At 26.5% G+C, this 20,272-nt stretch overlaps 1 protein-coding gene and 1 non-coding gene across 2 annotated transcripts; one reads left to right on the forward strand and one right to left on the reverse strand.

The window, feature by feature from the left end:
- Positions 1-1,167: 1,167 nt before the first annotated feature.
- On the reverse strand, positions 1,168-1,272 carry LOC130512065 (U6 spliceosomal RNA). The gene has a single exon (XR_008945626.1). It is a non-coding gene; the product is annotated as a U6 spliceosomal RNA (small nuclear RNA).
- A 16,731-nt stretch (positions 1,273-18,003) lies between these two features.
- LOC108853653 (agamous-like MADS-box protein AGL86) lies at positions 18,004-19,179 on the forward strand. Its single transcript, XM_018627067.2, has one exon. It carries the CDS (start codon positions 18,011-18,013, stop codon positions 19,103-19,105), a length of 1,095 nt encoding a protein of 364 aa, XP_018482569.2. The 5' UTR covers positions 18,004-18,010; the 3' UTR covers positions 19,106-19,179.
- Positions 19,180-20,272: the final 1,093 nt, after the last annotated feature.

Here is a 20,272-nt window from a genome sequence, read left to right on the forward strand (position 1 = left end):
AATAAAGACATATATATTGGCTAAAAATAAAAATTTCTCTTCAATTAAAAAGGAAGCATGATCGTATTTTGATTATATAAATAGTACTACCTTCGTTTTATTATGAATGTGAATTATAGTTTTCCACATACAAGCATATTAAAACTCTTATTGTATCCTTAATGTTATGAATTAACTGGAGTCATACTAGCCGACACAAACTGGTGTATTAATTTTTAAAATAATTTTTGGAAAACAAATAAAATTAACAAGTGAAGATTATATATGTTTGATGGTTAAAATAAAAGATAAAAACGAAAAGAGAAAAGTTAACTAAGCGAAACTACGCTAGTTGATTAAATTGATGTTAGTTTGGGATACAATATTCCTAGTTAGAATAATCATTTGCTAAGTATGATTATTTTATTTTTATACATCCGACATAAATATTACAAACAATTGGTCTCAAACCTACAAAAATTTGCCTAAATTTCAGAATTCTAGTATATAGCAGAAAACTCAATAAAGTAAAAAAGAAAAGGGGAATCCATCGGTCAACAGCAGACTCATTTTCCATGAAAGCATTGTACGAATCTAAAATTATTTGTCCCCTTAAAAATACGATAATTCACTATTTTTCTGGTTTGACAAAGAAATTTATTATTATGGTACTTTTTTTGTTTTTATTATAGTTTTCCTACTTTGATCTCGAAAGAGATACCTTGATGTCCAGAGAATGTAAAAGAGTTTAAGTACGCAAAGTGATAATGGGAAAATAGCAATAAATGTTTTCACTATGCAATAATTGGCCGCCTAATTAATTTACACAGACATTCTCTAAAATTATTACTTACACATATTCGTGTAGATTAAACAAATACTAATAAATCTCTTGTTTAGTTTGCAACTATTAAAATAAAAGTAATTTAATTTAATACTATTAATTATTTAAAGTAAAGGCAAGAAAAATATTTAATAAAAAATATTTGCATTGAATAATTCACTGACATTTTTAAACAAAATAAAAAGCTAAAATAACATTTTTTATAAAATAAAGAAAATAGTTACCAGATATAATATATAAGTTTCTTGGAGTATCTTTGTTTGTAGAAATGAAAATAAGTATTTTGACAATTTAATATAATTTATTTATATAATTATTTTTTAAAGATTGAACTTTTTTCGAAAAAGAATTTAAGCTACTTTTCGATTTGTGCCTGTCATGCTTGTGTATGGTGCATGCTAGTCTTCTTTTTGTATCGTTCTAATTTTATTGTATGTTCCAGAAAGAAGAGTTTGAGCTATTTTTAAAAAGAATTTTGATTTATTCTAGTGATGAAATGTCTATTTACATATGATCAATGGAGTTACTTGTGGATAGTTAAATTAGGAGATTGATTAACGTGTAAATAAAACTAGATTTTGACCCGCGCTTCGAAAGCGCGGGTATTATTTTTTACTTTTATGAAATATATTATTTGTTTGTAATTATTGAACATATTTATTTTAGTAAAATTTTCTTTATAATAAATTTGACACACATAGTGTCTCTGGTAAACTATGTGTTTCTCTGACTTTGTTTTATTCCCTCTCCAATCAACATATCGAAGCGCGGATATTATTTTTTACTTTTATGAAATATATTATTTGTTTGTAATTATTGAATGTATTTATCTTAGTAAAAATTTCTTTATAATAAATTTGACATATAGAGTGTCTCTGGTAAACTATGTATTTATCTGGCTTTATTTTATTCCTTCTCCAATCAACATATTTATTTGGCTTGTTGTTAAATAAATGATTTTAGAACGCAACTGTTTACTTTGATATTTTGTTTAAACAATGTGACATATTTTTGTATTAATTGTGTTCAATTAAATATTTACATTGTAATTTAAATTTGTATACAAATCAACATATTTGTGTAGTTTGTTATTAAAAAAATGATTTGAATCCAAATGTAAGTACTCTTATAGTGATTTTTCAGTTCATATAATTTTTTTAAAATATATTTATTTCAACTGAACCAATTAATATTTTGTTAAATTGGCCCGTGAAATATATTTTTATACATCGATATTCAAAAGATCTGGTAACTAACGATACTCAAAAGATCTGGACCGAATCAGGTTATATGGTTATTTTTGTTACAAATATCCGAACCCGTTTTAGATACATTGGTTATTTAGATATTTTTAGGTTCCTATACATCAGAACCGAATTCATCCAGATCTAGAATGATCCAACTCAAATCCACACATAAGTTTATAATATTCAAGCGGGACTTGGTTACCAAAAAAAAAAGGATACCCGAAAAGAACAACATGTACCTAAATAGACAGATAATGTTCATGTCTAAATGATTATATAAATTAATAAAAAACTGTTTTATGTGTTTTGCTAAATTAAGTGAAATAGAAAGAGTTTTTTTTATCAAGTAAAATAATTATATGGAGTGGAAAATTAAGTGACAATAAATGTAGGACATTTTAAGTATTTTGATTTAAGTTATTATTTTATTCACAAAACATATTTTTGAACTATGTTTTTGGGTACGTAATTTTCCACCGATTGTAACTAAAATAAAAATATTTTAGTAAAATAAAATAAACCAAATGTTTAATCATATGTAAAACCTAATTATTTAGCATTTTTGATTTTATAATTGGCACAAAGTTAATATTGATTAACTAATAAATAAAAATATGCACTATATATTATTATTATGGTAATATAATTAATGATGTAATTTATTATTAAGGTAATATAATTAATTAAATTGTTAAACTAAGTGAAATATGGAAACACAATTAATAGATACTACTATTCAAGTTTCCAAACACTCCATTTTTTATAGCTATAACCAAACACACCAATTTTTTTATTAATCTTATCCAAGTATCCAAACGCACCGAATTTGTACTTCACCTTTAATAAGATAGATAACTAGAAGTTTCAATTTCAAACATGTTTCTACACGAGAGCAACATTACGTGTTTAGAAACGTATATTATGATACATATGCATTCTCATTATTATCGTATTATAGGAAAGAGAAAGATGGGTTTTTACTAAATAAATCATAATTGGCTGAACACGTATATATTATATGTATAAAGCTACTAGTTTTAGCCGAGTCTCAATAAATATATAAAATCATCAGCATAATTGAAGGATATCACTACTACAACCGAAAAAAACACTCAATCCCTTGCATATCCAATCTGTCTAATTGTACATATTTGTTTTAACAAGAAGAAATCGCGTAGTTTACCTATATCCAATCATAACGTGACAATCATTTTGTCCTATGTATATCATTTACACATTTTAAACAATTTTTTTATTTATTTGTTAAACCTGAAGTTTCTTTAGCAATTCGAAGTTATCTTACAAAAAGTTATTAAATCTGACGTTTTATTTGTTTTTCCACACATTTTACAGAGGCAAGATTAGCAAAAGGTAGATTAGTGTGATACATCTCGATAAATATAATTGCATAAGTAGATTGCTTTTACATAATCATTTAAAAGTAAAAAAAAATACGCAGGAGAAAAAAAGTACGTAGGAGAAGCAGACGAAGTACGGATTATAAATATCCACATATTGACATATACTATATCACTATTGAACTTACAAAAACACTTAATGCGCTGAAAGTATATGGGTATATTTTTTTTTTTGATCAAAGTATATGGGTATATTTTTTTTTGATCAAAGTATATGGGTATATATTTAATGTTTGTGTGTATAGAAAGTCGCGGTGATGTTTTTGTAGTATGGTTTCTAACGGAAACACAAAAGAATCGCCGCCTTCCAAATGCTCTTCCAAATGATTGAGCATTTAAAATTCTCAAGTTGGAGAGAGGTTGACATTGACTTTGTTTTATCTTCGAGAAGCCATGTTCATGAGAGTAGGATTTGCATGCTTCTTTCGAGGTCCTAGAGGAATATTATTCAACATAAAAGTATGGACAAAGATGTGAAAGATCAACATCTATAAAAACAAGAACAAGAAAAAATACAGAAAGATTAAAAAGGATAATTTTAGGTCAAATGTTTGGCCGTTAAGTAGATAGCCGTATGATCCAACAGTTATGCTAAAGCGGTCAGATAGAGCCACTACCAGAAATGAGCTGTAATTAATCATGCAATATGTTGGAGGAAAAAAGTAGTAAGGTTATACCCAAAGCATTGATATTCTTTAGCTTATCTTTGACAATAATGCATAAAAATACAAGGAAACAGAAAGAATATGCACATCTTTACGCGTAGAAAGTTAATGAGATTAGTAAAACTCATCGTCATCTATATATCCATACGTCGTTTCACATATTATATTCATAATGTAAATCTTCATTTGCACTAATTATTGCCGAGTTATCTAGCTGCAAAATGAAGATTTTAGTGTTGGATGGTATGGAAAAGGATATTGGAATCAATGCCAAAACAATATATTATATATATATATATATATATATATATATATATATATATATATTCTAAAATTCAAAACTAACATGTCAATCACACAATTGTTACATGTTTTCAAACGCTCACAAATAGTATAAAAACAACAAACAATGATGAAAACATAAAATGGAGACGAATGGAAGATGCGGAAATTAAAGTGAGAGCATCATTTGTAGTAGAATGATGATTGCAAAAGTGGGACAAAAACAGAAAACTCATGATTTGGTCACACGAATATATATATAGATATATACACATTTCCTTCTTCTAATAAGTACAAAGAAAGTTTTCTTATTAGAGAGGTAATACCATACGAATGTAGTGAAGAAAGAGACTGATGAAACATCACTCTCGTGTCCAATTCCAGAATGTGTGTGGCACCAAGCTTTTTTTCTGCTTAGAACAATATCAATTGTGTTAGCATTAATCTAGTTTTTAGATTAGTCCTATTATATGCTTTTACAAGGTTTAGATTAGTCCTATTATGCTTTTACAAGTTTTTAAAATATTTTTTGGACTTGTCTAAGCAATTCGGCTCGTTTAAGCACCTTAGATTTTAAGTTTCATAACTTGTAATCTTCTTTTCGTTACAAGTTAATGATATTAACATTTATAACAAAAAAGCTTTTGTTTTCTCGTCTTTTTTTCAAGAATACCAATATTGCTTTATCTTTTTAGGTCATTTCCAATGTATTTCCCAATTTTTTCTTGTATAATAGAAGTGAGTTCCTTTCCACTATATATTTCTATTTCTCCTCTAAAAAATATTTTCACAAGTTTTTTTTCTATTTTACAATTAAAATATTTTACTTATAAATGTTAAACATTGATCTATTCATTGTACTTTTGATTTTTCATATATTTTCCTATAAATATTTAATTAATGCAATTCAAAATGAATAATGAGTTTTTGTCAAAGTTGTAGGAGTATGCTAGATTAATTAATAATTAGGTTAAACTTAAATATGTTATCTATATGAAAATATATGTGGAACTTTAATAATTAAATTTTACTTTTAATTTTAGTTAGATATAAAACTTTAAATATAATTTGTTAAATAAAATTTTCTTTACACATAAAATAATAATATTGTATATTTATGTTATTTATAGTTGTGGAAAATTTAAAATTATTATGAAAACAAAAAAAACTGTGTTGTTATATGTAAAAAGAAAATGAATTTCTCCATATACATATATTTTAGTTATAATTACAAAAAAAATAAAAGACTAATTTGTAAATATTTTTTTTGTCTTTATTATAGAGGAATGTTATTTTTAATTCTAAATATAGAGGAAAAATAGCAAATTCTATTTTAGGAGAAAAAAAATGAATTGGAGTATATTTATTTCTATTATAATATATAGAGGCAAAAATGTCATAGGATTAGAGATGTTCTTAATGCAATTATCAATCTGCAGGATTCGTCTGTTGATTTTTTTTTCTTACAATAAAAGGGTAAACGAACATAGGTGGATTTTCGTTGTTGATTTTGAAGTGACTGTTTCTGTATTATATGTAACATGTAGAAAATATTTTAAAGTATACTTTTTGTAAGTACTACTTTGTTTCACTTTAAAGTTAATTACCAAAGTTAGTTACCAAAGTTAGTAATCAAAGTTATAGCTTTTCACCATAAGTTTAAATAGGATTTTTTTTTAATATTAAAACCTTTCAATTAATTTTGTTTCAGGCAAAAACTTCAAACTAAGTATTTAACGGAAAAACTCCTAAACTAATTTTACTTAATGAATTAAACCTTCTGTCTATAGTACCGGTCAAAATAACTATTATAAACTAATTTTGTTTCAGGCAAAAACTTCAAACTAAGTATTTAACGGAAAAACTCCTAAACTAATTTTACTTAATGAATTAAACCTTCTGTCTATAGTACCGGTCAAAATAACTATTATAACTAGTAAATATTTAATTTATGGATTTTTATACTAACTAAATATAGTTAAGAAGTTTTACCACTAAAATCTAATTTAAAATATATATAATTAATTATCTAAAAAACTAACTTAAATTTTCAAAATTAGCATTCTTTTTTGTAAATAGATGAGTCTGATTTTTTTTTTAAAGTTCAACATTATATATATAATCTTAAAATGTAAATATCCAGAAATATAATAGAAAATATCAAAACAGAAAGAGCCAAACAAACTTTAATCCTCCAAAAGAACTCAAGAGAGTTTTCATGAGATCTCTCTTTGTTTGAGAGTGGTTTGCTTCACATTAAAATTAGAAATTGTGGGTTTTAATCTCCATATATAATATACTTTTAAAATGAATTTATTTGAAGTGCTAATTTTGAAAATGTTAGTTACTAATGTTTTAGATAATTAGTTTATCACTATTCCCGGTCAAAAGAACCATAATTACTGATAAATCTTTAGATACTTTTAATTTTATTTCCTGGGTTTTTTTTATATTTTCAATTTATACATATATAATGTTGATTTTAAAACAAACTAAACTCATTTTGTCACCGATGAACTCATCTATTTTGCATATTTTTTAAAATGCTAATTTTGAAAATTTAAGTTAATAATTTTAGATAATGTTGTTTTATTTTTATATTTTCATTTTTTAATTTTTAGATTTGTAATGACAGAACTCTTCAACTATGTTTTGTTAATGTAAAAACCCCTAAACTAAAGATTTAGCTTTAGTAGTGGTAATTTTCACTTGTATCGTAGACAAATGGTTTAATTCATTAAGTCAAGTTGGTTTATGACCTTTTCATAAAAAATTAATTTACGAGTTTTTATCCGAAACAAAATTAGTCGAAAAAATTTTCCGTTAAAATCTATTTAAATACAATTAAGTTCGTCCAGTTTCAGTTAAGTTATGACATATATTTTAAAAAGGAATTAGAAACCAAAAAATTAACAAGGAACAATGCGTTTTTAAATTGTTCACACTATATATATCATCCAAAAAAAATTCTAAACTAGCAATCCAAATAAACGACACAGTAAACATTCTTGTCCATTTGAAACAATGGGTCAATACACACACATATATATTAGTTTGAAGTTTCAAAGTACCTTAATATTATAAATATTAAGTTATTAATTAACCTATATAATTTAGTATTATGTTATTTTGACTCATAATAAGCAGTAACTTAATATTGTGCATTTGATAATTCCATTTTAACCTCCTGAAAAGGCTTTGGTCTTTGGAGAAGTAATCTATTACTTATGCACACAGTTTCATTTCCTTTAGAATTTAATATGTTTTTGTTAATTAAAACGATTTTTTTTAAATATTGGGTAACACACGTTACATCATCATATAATCTCTAACTTTATTATATATAATGATCAACTACCAGCAACATATGTGATATTGATGGACAATTTCACAAATAATGATTTCAAGATGAAATGCCTTCAATATATTTAAATTGATGGATGGTTCTGCCTATACGACATTTTCGATGGATTCTGTATCAGACGACGACAACAAACAGTTCTACATACAGAGAACCTCTGATAATTTTTCTATCTTATAATCAGTAAAAAAATTGCAAGTCCAAGATTTAAACTCCATATTTGGATGTAAAAATCTTTAAATGTTAACCAGCAGCTTTAAGGTTAAGATGCTTCCATACAAGATTTTATTTAGTAACATGGATACGAGAACCACACCGGAAGTTAAGCATTCTACGTGTGTACGATACCAACCGATACACGATGCATTGATTAAAGACATCATACATGTTACAAAATTTCTAATCTACTACGGATTCAACTGAAACGACCAAGAAGTCCACCAAACGGTTCAGAGTTAGTATACTCTTACATCTTGGTTTAATTTATTTGCTCATTAGCTGCTAAAAGCATGTAAAAAGATAGTTTTTTTCTCACGACAAATCCAACTATCCATGTTATGTGTCCAATTCTATATTTACAATGTATTGTGCCTAATTCACAAATAGTAATATTCACATGTAACGTAGCAAAATGGTCCTTGATATTGAGATACCTATCAAGCACTGTTCTTTGGGTTGATTAAGGCTGCTGACAGAACAATAAGCACGTGTTGTGTTAGGCTTCCAAATCTTTAAAGGTTCAATTATCTATTTAGTAATTATATAGTTGACGTTATGTCACATTGCCACGCATCAAGACAAAGATGGAGGTGTTCGCCGACGGAGATACTAGCACTTAAGCAGAGGTCAAATGTTATAATTACATGTACTGATTTACATGGAGTCCTAAATCGCCGGAAATCAAAAATACCATCAAACATGTTTAGTAATCATCGTTGTTTTAATCACGGAGGTTAAGTAATAATTATTAATTATGTTCCCTCTAAAAGTAAAATCCATTTTTCATACTTTTAATAAGAAAGGTATTCGACTTTTACCAAAAAAAAAAAGGTATTCGACTTTAACGAAAGAGGAAATTCTCGTGTCTCTTTGACATTTGGGTCCAGTTAGCGGAATCCTTAAAATGATTTTTAAGTTTAAGTATTTGTTTAGTACTTATATAACATTTCACGTCACTAGATAGTTGAAACGAAATGATAGTTAAGTCTAAAATAATGGTCCTTTTTCTAGTTTTCTTCATAATCAAATCTCATTAACTTCGGCTTCGAACAAGATATTATATACAAAATATCTTAGATGCTTTTTCTTATTAAACATCTTGAGATGATATCAACATTCAATTCAAAGTTTTAAAGGAGTATAAGTGAAAGATTTGAAACTTCATGTTCATAGATAGATTAAAGTTTAAAGTGTAATTTCCTTTTCTATATCTCATGCTACCAACTAGGCCTACTACCAACTGATTCGGGAGATTTTGTGTCTTCGTAGCGGGTGTATATAAATCTTTAGTTCTAAGTAAAGCAAAAACAATAATTAGAAAGCTTAAAGAGCAGTTTTGAATTTTAATTAACGGAAACAATAAGAATCAAAAAGTTAAAAACATTTTTAAGAAGGTGACATGTATTTTCAAAAGATAAAAAGAAGTAATAATAAAAAGTGTTTTTGTCTAGTTGAAAAGTGTGACCCATGATCTTACTCATGCATAATTACACAAGTAGGACCTTAACTCATTTTCCACATTTTTATTATAAAGAGACGGCATATATTTTTAACTGTATAATATATTATGATCCACATTTTAGAAAATCAGAATTATATTTTACGAAAATTTTAATTTTAAAAATATAATTATTTTAATTGTAGATATTAAATTTTAAAATATGTTAAACAATTTTTATTTTTGAATAAAAAGATTCTATATTTTACAACTTTTAGGTTATTCTAACAATGTAGGATAATTTGTTTATCAGTTTAGATGAAACCAATATATTGAAAATAAACAGGTTTAATCTAAAAATTAGTATAATCTTTCCATAGTTAGTTTCAGACAATACTTCTATTTATATAATATACACTATAATTATAAAATTTTAAAATAGCAGATAATTTTTATTTTTTTTCTTTATAATAAAATCTTAGTTTATTTCAAGTTACAATTAAATTATATTACAAGTTACGATATTGGTTTATTTTATAAAATATTATCAGTTTTTTGTAAGATTCTGTTATAATTAAAGTAAAAATAAACTTTAATAGTTAAAAACTAATGTCATTAATATTCTTAATAAATAATTAAACATTCAAAGGTTTTTAATGACATATTTTGTAAATAACACATGAATTAAAGGTGACTTTGATATTATGATGTTATTTTAATAGAACAATAAAACTTTCATTCATTTTATTAAGTAATATATAAGTAATTTTTTTTAATAATTCTGAATTCATAATTTTGTAACTAAATTCCTATTTTTCATATATATATATATATATATATATATATATATATATATATATATATATATATATTTGTATCCATATTGATAAAATCACATATGGCTTATAAAGTTGAAACAAGCAGTCAAAATTCACTCATTCGTTTGTTCCTGTATTTTACAAGTTAGTCAGTATCTATCTATACTATTATTTGCGAAGTGATTTTTCGCAACGGAGTTCCCACGTTAAAAGTTAGAACGATTAAAGTCAATGATACCCTTAACGAATTTTTATATATAATAAAAACAAATTTAAATTATTCATATTATTTTTAGAAAAATAAGATAAGTCTTATATATTGTGTTGCTACTTAAAATAATTATTTCTATTATAAAAATTCAAAATAAGATATAAAACAGTTTATCTATATCTATACTATTATTTACTAATTTATTATATAAATAAAGACGAATTAAACTAATAATATTAATTATCTTAAATAAGATAATTATAATATATTGGGTTGTTTTCTTAAAATAATTGTTTCTATTATAAAAGTAAAAATTAAGATATAAAACAATTGATAATTAAATATTAATCAAACCAAAACATTTGTATACAAATATTTTCTAAAATATTTCTAATATGTTAGTGTTTTCAAAGTTTTAATAAAATAATAAGCATATAAATAATTTAACTTATTTAAACTTTTTGAAAATATAATTAATAAATTTTTAATGTTATCTTAAAATAATTATTTATATTATAAATTTTTAAAATAAGATATATTCACAACGGAGCTCTCACGTTAAAAGTTAAAGCGTTTAAGATTAATAATAACTTTAATGAATGTTTATATAGAACGAATTTATATTAATCATATTATTATTTTTGAATAAGATAAGTCTTATATATTGCATTGTTATCTTAAGATAATTATTTCTATTATAGTATTTAAAAATAAGATATAAAACAATTTATCTATATCTATACTATTAGATAATTAAAAGCAAATTTATATTAATAATATATATTTTTTAAGTAAGATAATCCTTATATATTGTGTTGTTATCTTAAAATAATTGTTTATATTATATAAATAAAAAGTTAATATATAAAACAATTTATAACTAAATATTAATTAAAAAAAATTATATAAAATATTTTTTAATTATTCCTAATATGTTAGTGTTTTCATAATTTTAATACAATAATAAGCATATATATTTTAGTGATAAAATTTTCATATATAAATAATTTAATTTATCTAAACTATTTGAAAATATAAATAATAAATTTGTGTTGTTATCTTAAAATAATTATTTCTATTATAAAATTTAAAACTAAGATATAAAACAGTTTATCTATATATATACTATTATTTGCTAATTTATTATATACTTAAAATGAATTTATTTTAACAATATTAATTAATATTGTCAGAATGGTTTTTGAATTAATAAAACATAAACTAATAAATATCCGCAAGAAAATTATGTCTGCATATGCAGGCAACACACCTAGTAACTTTATATTTATTAATATCATGTCTTTTGTTCAGGAATTTGAAATTGAAATCTAATTTAACATGTCCAACTGGTTTAGACTTAATTTTTCTTGGGTATTTATTGTTTAATTTTACGCAGGCTAATTATTCCATTGACTTATTGTTGGAGTCGGCATTCCTGAAATTAATTTTTCAAAAAGTTATACTAGTTACATATCAATTATAAAGGGAATTTTGTCTAGTTGAAAAACATATCAAATGAATAATTACACAATGTGTTGTTTGGTGATTAGTTACGTAGGAGGTGAAGTCGGAGAGGAGACATAATAGTCGAAATCTCTGATTAGCCACACTCTTTTCTTTTATTGAATCCTCACTTTCTTAAACCTTTCCATCAGCCACTCTTTTCTTCCCTTTCTGTAAGGTCTATGTCTCAATTATAATGATCAAACTCTTCTTTCTCCAATCTGACATCTATTTTTCTTTCCTTTAATTATCTTCCATTATAACAATTATTATGCATATATGACGCGTATCAGCTCCTTATTTGTTCCTTTTTTTCTAATTTGAATTTATTAACTTTTTTTTTTTTTTTTTTTTTAACTTTAATCAATGCGCACATTTAAATAAACTAGAACTTCTTACGTTTTTATTTGTCAACCACAAAATCCTTGTGTCTAAATCATTAGTCTAGTGGTCCACACGAAAACAAGAAAAATATGGCAAGCTATTTTGGTTTGTGAACAAAAATTATAAGGAAATTTTTAGTTTTGTGATTATTTTGGTTTATACTATAGCAATCACAAGATCAGTGACATCATCACTCCTGAAGTTTTCGTAAATACTTCACTCATCAGCTCAATATCTGCATCTCGTGAACGTATGTTGTTAGAGCAGATTCCTTACAAGTATCAAAACAATATTAAAAATAATTATTAGAAAACCCATTTCAATCGTTTCTCATTCTTATAGATGATTGGTGTTAAAAATCATAGAACTTCATAGAACTTGCTCCCCTCCTAATATTTTGTGGGTCTTAAGATGTAAATAATGGGCGGCCTTCTTTGCGCTTTAGACCCATTCATATATAATCATATGGACTACTTAAGCTCAATGGGCTTAACAAACGAACAAATGGAGTCACGTGGTCTCGAGAGCCCAACACATAGTCGCTGTCGCAGCATGGTTCCCTAGAGAAGGGAAATTCGAATTCGATTTTCTCTATATATCAACTTGGAAATAATCCAAGAATTAGGTTATAAAAAGTCAAAAAAATCTTTTTTTTCGCGCAGCGTCAAGCTTGATAAGCTCGAAAATCGTTGATTCCCTGAGGAATGGCTGTTCGACGAAGACTCGATGACCGTTTAAACGAAGTTCTTAATAATCGTTGGTTCCGAAAAATACCGAAGACAAGGAAGATGAACAGAAATTTTTTAGGTTTATATTCAATAATCAAAAGTTAATCTTTACAAAGCTCTCGATCACTATTTATAATAAGAAGAGAATCTTCTTCTAACTAATCTAGAGAGATTTAATTATCTTTAAGTACACGAAATCTAAATAAATATTTCTTTGCTGAACACGAAAGCCCATTGGCGTGTTTGTTGTTAGAATCCAAATATACGAGATGCGCTGCATCATTTTTTATGAAGCATTGTAAAATGTAAGCAAATAGATTTTTTGGATTGAATAAATTTAACATTAAAAAAGGAAATAATCTAAGAACATCAAGTAGTGTTCATTTTTTTCGCATAACGGTTAATGTTATATAAATTAAAGTTTGATTTTACAATATTTGTCGATCAAAGAGATCGTAACACCATGACAAAAAAGTTTAAAAAACAAGGTATTACTCAGAGAACCAAGACAATAGAGGAGATCAATTATCTAAGACACAAAGACATCATGTTAGTGCTTCCTTTGTTTCCTTGCTGTGATTGAGTTACTCACTTCCCTGTCAATAAGCTCATGTATTGCAAGCGGAGAAAGGGAACATTGATTGTGGATGACATTGTTTCTTTGCCTCCACAGATTATAAATATTGGACTGGACTACCAATTTCTCGAGGATAGATTGAGTTTGTTGGTTTTGCTTTCAAGCAAACGTTATTTCATTTTCCTTATTGTATAGTTACAAGTTGTTGTGTTCCCATCACTAGTGGCGTTTTCTTATGTATGTTTGTCACTGTGGTAACTCTCTTTATGTATGGGATCCAACTGATAATACATAATATGTGGTTTCAGACCTGAAAAGTTTACGGGCTTCAACCTAAATCTTCTAATAAATAACCTACATAGTTTTTTTTCTTGAATGAATGTTAAATTTATTTAACCCAAAATTTTTTTGTAACAATAAATGCATAATGTGTTAAGAGTTTTTAGAAAAGATAAAACCAATACAATGGGAGGTGTTTCCTAAGTAATATAAGTAAGTCTCAATTTTAGTTTTGGTTTAACCAATAGATTAAATTTTATTTTCTTCTTGTCAAGAAAAAGTGTGCTTATATTACAAAAAATAATTTTCTGAAAAATATATGATCTTTGTTACAGAGAAATTTTATGTATTTTATACAATCTTGACAAGAGCTGTCCCTGCCTAATTAATGAATCAAAATGTGAATTTCTTATTTTTCATTTTCTTTTTGGATACTAGCTGTAATTCATAGTGAAAGAAAACAAAAAAAAAAGTTCTTTCTTTCAAAAATAAGTACACAGAATTAGCTGGCAATTTTGTTTTCCTAAAACTGATATCAAGAAATACATTTCTTCCTCAATGTATTTAGTACCCCAAAAGGCAGGAATAATTTAAGAAATTATATCTACTATGGGAAAATCGCATAAAAAACCTTCAAAGTATCACTTACTAGCACTTTAAACCCTGAAGTTTTTTCACTAACACTTTTAACCTTCAAAGTGACATTTGTATCATAAAAAACCTCCAAATCAAAAAGTTGACCGGTTCAGCAGGTAATTTTTCAAAATTAATTATTTAATTAATAAAATAAATAAAATAAATAAATAAAAAATCCAAAAAATAAATAAAAATCGAAACTTTTAATAAATTTACAAAAAATGAAAAAATCAAAAAATTAAATTAAAATTTTAGAAAATTAAATAAATATTTTTAAAATTAAATAATTTTCTAAAATATTAATAAAATAAAAATAACTAAAAATTAATAATAAATAAGATTAATTTAAATAGAGAAGAACTAAATAAAAAGTCCACAATTTTTCCATAAAATGGAAAATAGAAAATTCAAAATTCAAAATTCACTAGTGACCATGATGGTTTCTCACATAACCATTAATAATGACGATAATTGCCATATCTCCAATGATAGTTTCTAACATCATCGTTGAAAATGACAGCAAAATCTTTTTCAAACTTTTGAATTTTCATTTTTCTTTGAAATATATGAATTTTTTATTTTTCTGTTTTTTTAATTTGATCTCATTTATTTTTGAATTTTAATTTTCAAAATATTAATTATTTTTCTGATTTTATTTAATTTATGAGTTTTTATTAAATTTTACAATTTTTGTTTAATTTCTGATTTTTATTTAATTTTATTTTACTAATTAAATAATATTTTAAATAATATTATTTAATAAGTAAAATAAACAAAAGATAATAAAAAAGTTTGAAAAAGATGTTTCTGTCATTTTCAACGATGATGTTGAAAACTATCACTGTGGATATGTCAATTATCGTCATTGTTAATGGTTATGTGAGAAACCATCATGGTCACTAGTGAATTTTGAATTTTGAATTTTCCACTTTTTAAAAAAAATTGTGGACTTTTTATTTAGTTCTTCTCTATTTAAATTTAATTTTATTTATTATTAATTTTTAGTTATTTTTATTTTATTAATATTTTAGAAAATTGTTTAATTTAAAAAATATATTTATTTAATTTTTCTAAAATTTTAATTTTTTTTTTTCTTTTTTGTAAATTTTATTAAAAGATTCAATTTTATTTATTTTTTGGATTTTTATTTATTTATTTTGTTTATTTTATTAATTAAATAATTAATTTTGAAAAATTACCTGCTAAACCGGTCAACTTTTTGATTTAGAGGTTTTTTATGATACAAATGTCACTTTGAAGGTTAAAATGTTAGTGAAAAAACTTCAGGGTTTAAAGTGCTAGTAAGTGACACTTTGAGGGTTTTTTATGCGATTTTCCCTATCTACTATTAAATGATCCTTATCCCTTTTAATCAATCATTTTCATACACGTATATGTGCATGGTACATTGAATTTTTTTTCTTTCTAAAATGATACTATTTACTAGATAGTTTATACTTTTTTCATAAACTTCACTTAATCATGTATAAAGTATTGTTGAGTCTATATCTTTTGAAACAATTTATGCACTGAAAAAATATATCGTGAGATCACATCTTCCTGCATATTATCTTTTCTTGTCTTTTTTTCATACCCATTATTTTACTACATTTATTTTAGCAATTTCTTACTCTATTCGAGTACATAACATTACATAATTTCAAGTTTATGAGCAAAGCTAGAAACTAGTGAGTGTAACTAAAGAGACTAGTATACATTTCAAAAGTGTTTCAAAAAAAAGTGTTTCAAAAAAAAAAAAAACATTTCAAAAAAAAAAAAACTAAAGAGACTAATATACTAAGCTAGGTTAGTATTATATAAAAGAAAACTTACAAATATATAAGTGACTCTAAATAAAGGGAAAATTCCTTAAAAGTATACAAACTATTTTGAATTTCTATTTAATATACGAACTAATTTTTGTTACCTATTAAATACACAAAATTTTGAAATTCCCAGATTTTACACATCGTTTTAGACGGTGTTAAATTATATTTAGCGGAAGTGAAGACGACGTTAGTGTTTAGTTAAACACAAGTTTAAACTGTGAAAATAAAATTCTTTAAAAAAATACACGAACTAATTTTCATTTGCTAATAAAATACACTAACTAGTTTGGATCTCCATTTAATATACAAACTAATTTTTGTTTTCCATTAAATACACAAATTTTTTAAATTTACAGATTTTACACATTGATTTAGACGAAGTCGACTTTGTTTAACAGAAGATGAAATTAGTTTTAATTAAAAATGTGGTTAAACAAGTTTATGAATTTGGAACTAGTTTAGTGTTATGCATTTCTGATTCTTTTTTACGCTTTAATTGCAGTGATAATGAATCAATTAAGATTAATTTACACTATGATTAATATTTTTAGTGTTATGAATTAGGCTGTTCATATATTATTTATACTATGATCAATAAATTTTAAATTTCATCAAAAAATATTTTACGCTATGAAAATATAATGGGCAAGAAATCTAGCAATATAATCTATCGGGAGGATTTTCAAAGATTTTTTCTTTATGTTTTAACCACATGTTTAATTAAACATTATCATCCTTAAACATAGTTGACATCCAGGGGCGGACCCACTTGAAAGGTTGTGAGGTCAACTGAAACCGCAAAAATACTATAAGTTTAAGTTTATAAGCTGTTGTTTATTAAGAAACTGTGGCTCAGTGGTTGGAAATGACAATTTTGCACCCACAGATATTGGGTTCGAGTTCACCTAATGACATTTTAATAATTTTTTTTATATTGTGAACCCACAAAAAAATTCTGCTGGGACCGCCACTGTTGACATCATCTAAATCATGTTAAACATAGTTGACGTCGTCTAAATCAATGTGTAAAATCTACAAATTTCAAAAATTTGTGTATTTAATGTAAAACAAAAATTAATTCGTGTATTAAACGGAAGTCCAAAATAGTTGGTGTATTTGATTAGCAAAGTAGTTCGTGTATTTTTAAATAATTTTCTTTTCACAATTTAAACATATGTTTAATTAAATACTATCGTCGTCTTCAATTCTGTTAAATATTTAACGTGACGATGTGTAAATTCTGCAAATTTCAAAATTTATGTATCTAATAAGCAACAAAAATTATTCGTGTGCTAAATAGAGATCCAAAATAGTTCGTGTATTATATTGGTAAATGCAGATTAGTCCGTATATTTTTAAAGAATTTTTCCCTAAATAAACAAAGAAATACACCACAGCCACACACACACTAATACTAGGGAGTATAGAAAGTTTTGGTCAATGACTAAAGATGACTACAATTTTATGACTGCAATGCATAGAGATTACTACAATTTTATAATGCCTAGATCACCCCTCCAGCTATTATATAAACAACCAGGGTACCAACAAGTCTCACACACACACACACACACACACAAAAGAAGATAATCATGGTGAGGTCCAGGGTGAAGTTATCACTCATACCTGACAAAACATCAAGGAGAACAACGTTCAAGAAGAGGAAGGCAGGGTTTATGAAGAAACTCAACGAGCTTGTGACTCTCTGCGGCGTCAAAGCATGTGCGGTCGTCTACAGCGATCAAAACGATACGAACCCGGAGGCTTGGCCGTCAAGGGCAGAAGCTGGGGAGGTGATTTCCAAGTTTATGGAGTTTCCGGAGGTGGAAAGGGACAAGAAGATGTACGACCAAAAGAGGTACACGTTGGAGAGGATCAGCAAAGAACAAGCGACACTCCAGAGGCTGCAAGAGGAGAACCGAGAGTTTGAACTTAAAGAGATTATGTTCAATCTTATCAAAGGGAAGAGGATGATGCAGCATCATTCTAATGATGCAAGTTTTCTTTATGATCTGACTAAGTTCATTGACTTTAATGTCAGTGAGCTAACTAAGAGGATCCATCTGCTTCAGGCTAACGGTGAGCCAATTTCGTTTCTTCCTCTTGATGACGGTGATGTGGATGCAGCTCATCCTGCTGTTGGGGATGTGAATCCTATTGCTGGTGCAGATGTTGCTGCCGTAAGGATGCCTTACGGATTTAACTTTGATCATATTCAAAATATGAATATGAATGTGAACCAACAAGCTCCTGCATATCATATTCCATATCAGAATATGAATCAGCAAGAGTTGTTTCGCAACCAGGTTCCAACTAACTTTTCTGGTCATGTTCAATATCCGAATATGATGAATTATCCAGAGCAGTTTCAATACCAAGTGCCTAATAATGTTTATGATCATAATAAACATGGATTCTATGGTTTGAACCAGGGTATGGGTTTGGATTTGGATCCTAATCTGAGTGAGAGTTTCAATCAGTATCCAAATCTACATGATCAACCGTGCATGAACCAATGGATGGCACAACCACAGCAGACGAGTTATGCCGAAGATCTTGCAACCCTTGCTTCCATGGATGACGACTACAACAACTACCATCAACTACCAAGCACCAGTTACATGCCTCCCATGGATCTTCCTGCTCCTAACACCAACAACTTGCCTACTAGGTTTGGTTTGGATTGAGTTTTGTTATTGTTTGCATTTGTCAGTTTTTCATATTAAAAGATAACATTATATATGATGTCTTTTCTAAAATATTTCAGTTGTTGTAATAATAATTAAAGGTTTTTGCCTTTAAAATAAATTATGTTGTTTTCATTTTTTTAGCTGGTTTGATCTTTTCTCGTACTTGTGATTGTGAACAAGATAAAGTTAAGTATAGACAAGGATTGCATGCCTCCTTAGAGGAAGTAATGGACCCTTAATCTATCATAGGCAAATACTAATTAAGTGGCCCAAATATATAAACACGGACATGTTGGGATTGGGAAACATGGCCATATGCAACCTAATGTTTCAAGGCCTGGGATGAAAAGGGGTCGTATCAGTTTATCTGTTCGGGCTTTTGCATGATCGGGTCCAAACACAATATGTTGAGGGTTCGTAACATTTATACACACTTGAAACGCTTCTCCAAAAGTAATAGATGAAAGTTCACGTAAACTAGTACTACACGTAACAAAACCTTTCAGTGATCATGTCGCTATAAATACAGTGGCGAATCTAGGTAAAGCAAGGAGGTGGCACTTGCACCCATAAATTTTTTAAATTCTTTATAATGTTACTCATATTTTGGTGTTCTTGTAACAACCGAATATGAGATAACAATGTGTTCGTCTATTTCTATTGTACACAGAAGTTTGCGCATGTTCCAAAGATGACTTTACACCAAAAAAAATGTTTCAAAGATGATGCATGCAAGATGGTTGTTGTTCATGCAAGATGGTTGTTGCACGTAACTCAAGCTTAACATCGACAGTGCATTTTTTTAGCATGGCAGATTCCCAATACCGCCAAAAAGTCAAGGGAAAGGTTTACGAATGGAAAGGATAAGGGCAAAATGCTTAGTCTTGAAGATAACCTTCAAAAAATTTAGACAAGACCACTTTGATTAGGATATAAAGTATGAGAATTAGTTGAGATTATACAAAACTGTCGGCCACTAATATTGAATTTGATGGTTATTTTTAGTTTTAGTATGAAATGAATCGTTGTTCAAAAAAAAAAAAAAAAGTATGAAATGAATCAATGATAATAGCTAATAAGAGTTAAGAATATAAAAAGCACCGTCAACAAAATAGTTACATATGAAAAATATTATTCATATACTCATACGACTCATACTATGGA

The sequence above is a fragment of the Raphanus sativus genome, chromosome 4 (genome assembly GCF_000801105.2).
Source record: "Raphanus sativus cultivar WK10039 chromosome 4, ASM80110v3, whole genome shotgun sequence".
Taxonomy (NCBI): Eukaryota; Viridiplantae; Streptophyta; class Magnoliopsida; order Brassicales; family Brassicaceae; genus Raphanus; species Raphanus sativus.

Coding starts and splice junctions, on each gene's coding strand:
- LOC108853653 (XM_018627067.2), top strand. CDS start 18,011: ATGGTGAGGTCCAGGGTGAAGTTATCACTCATACCTGACAAAACATCA.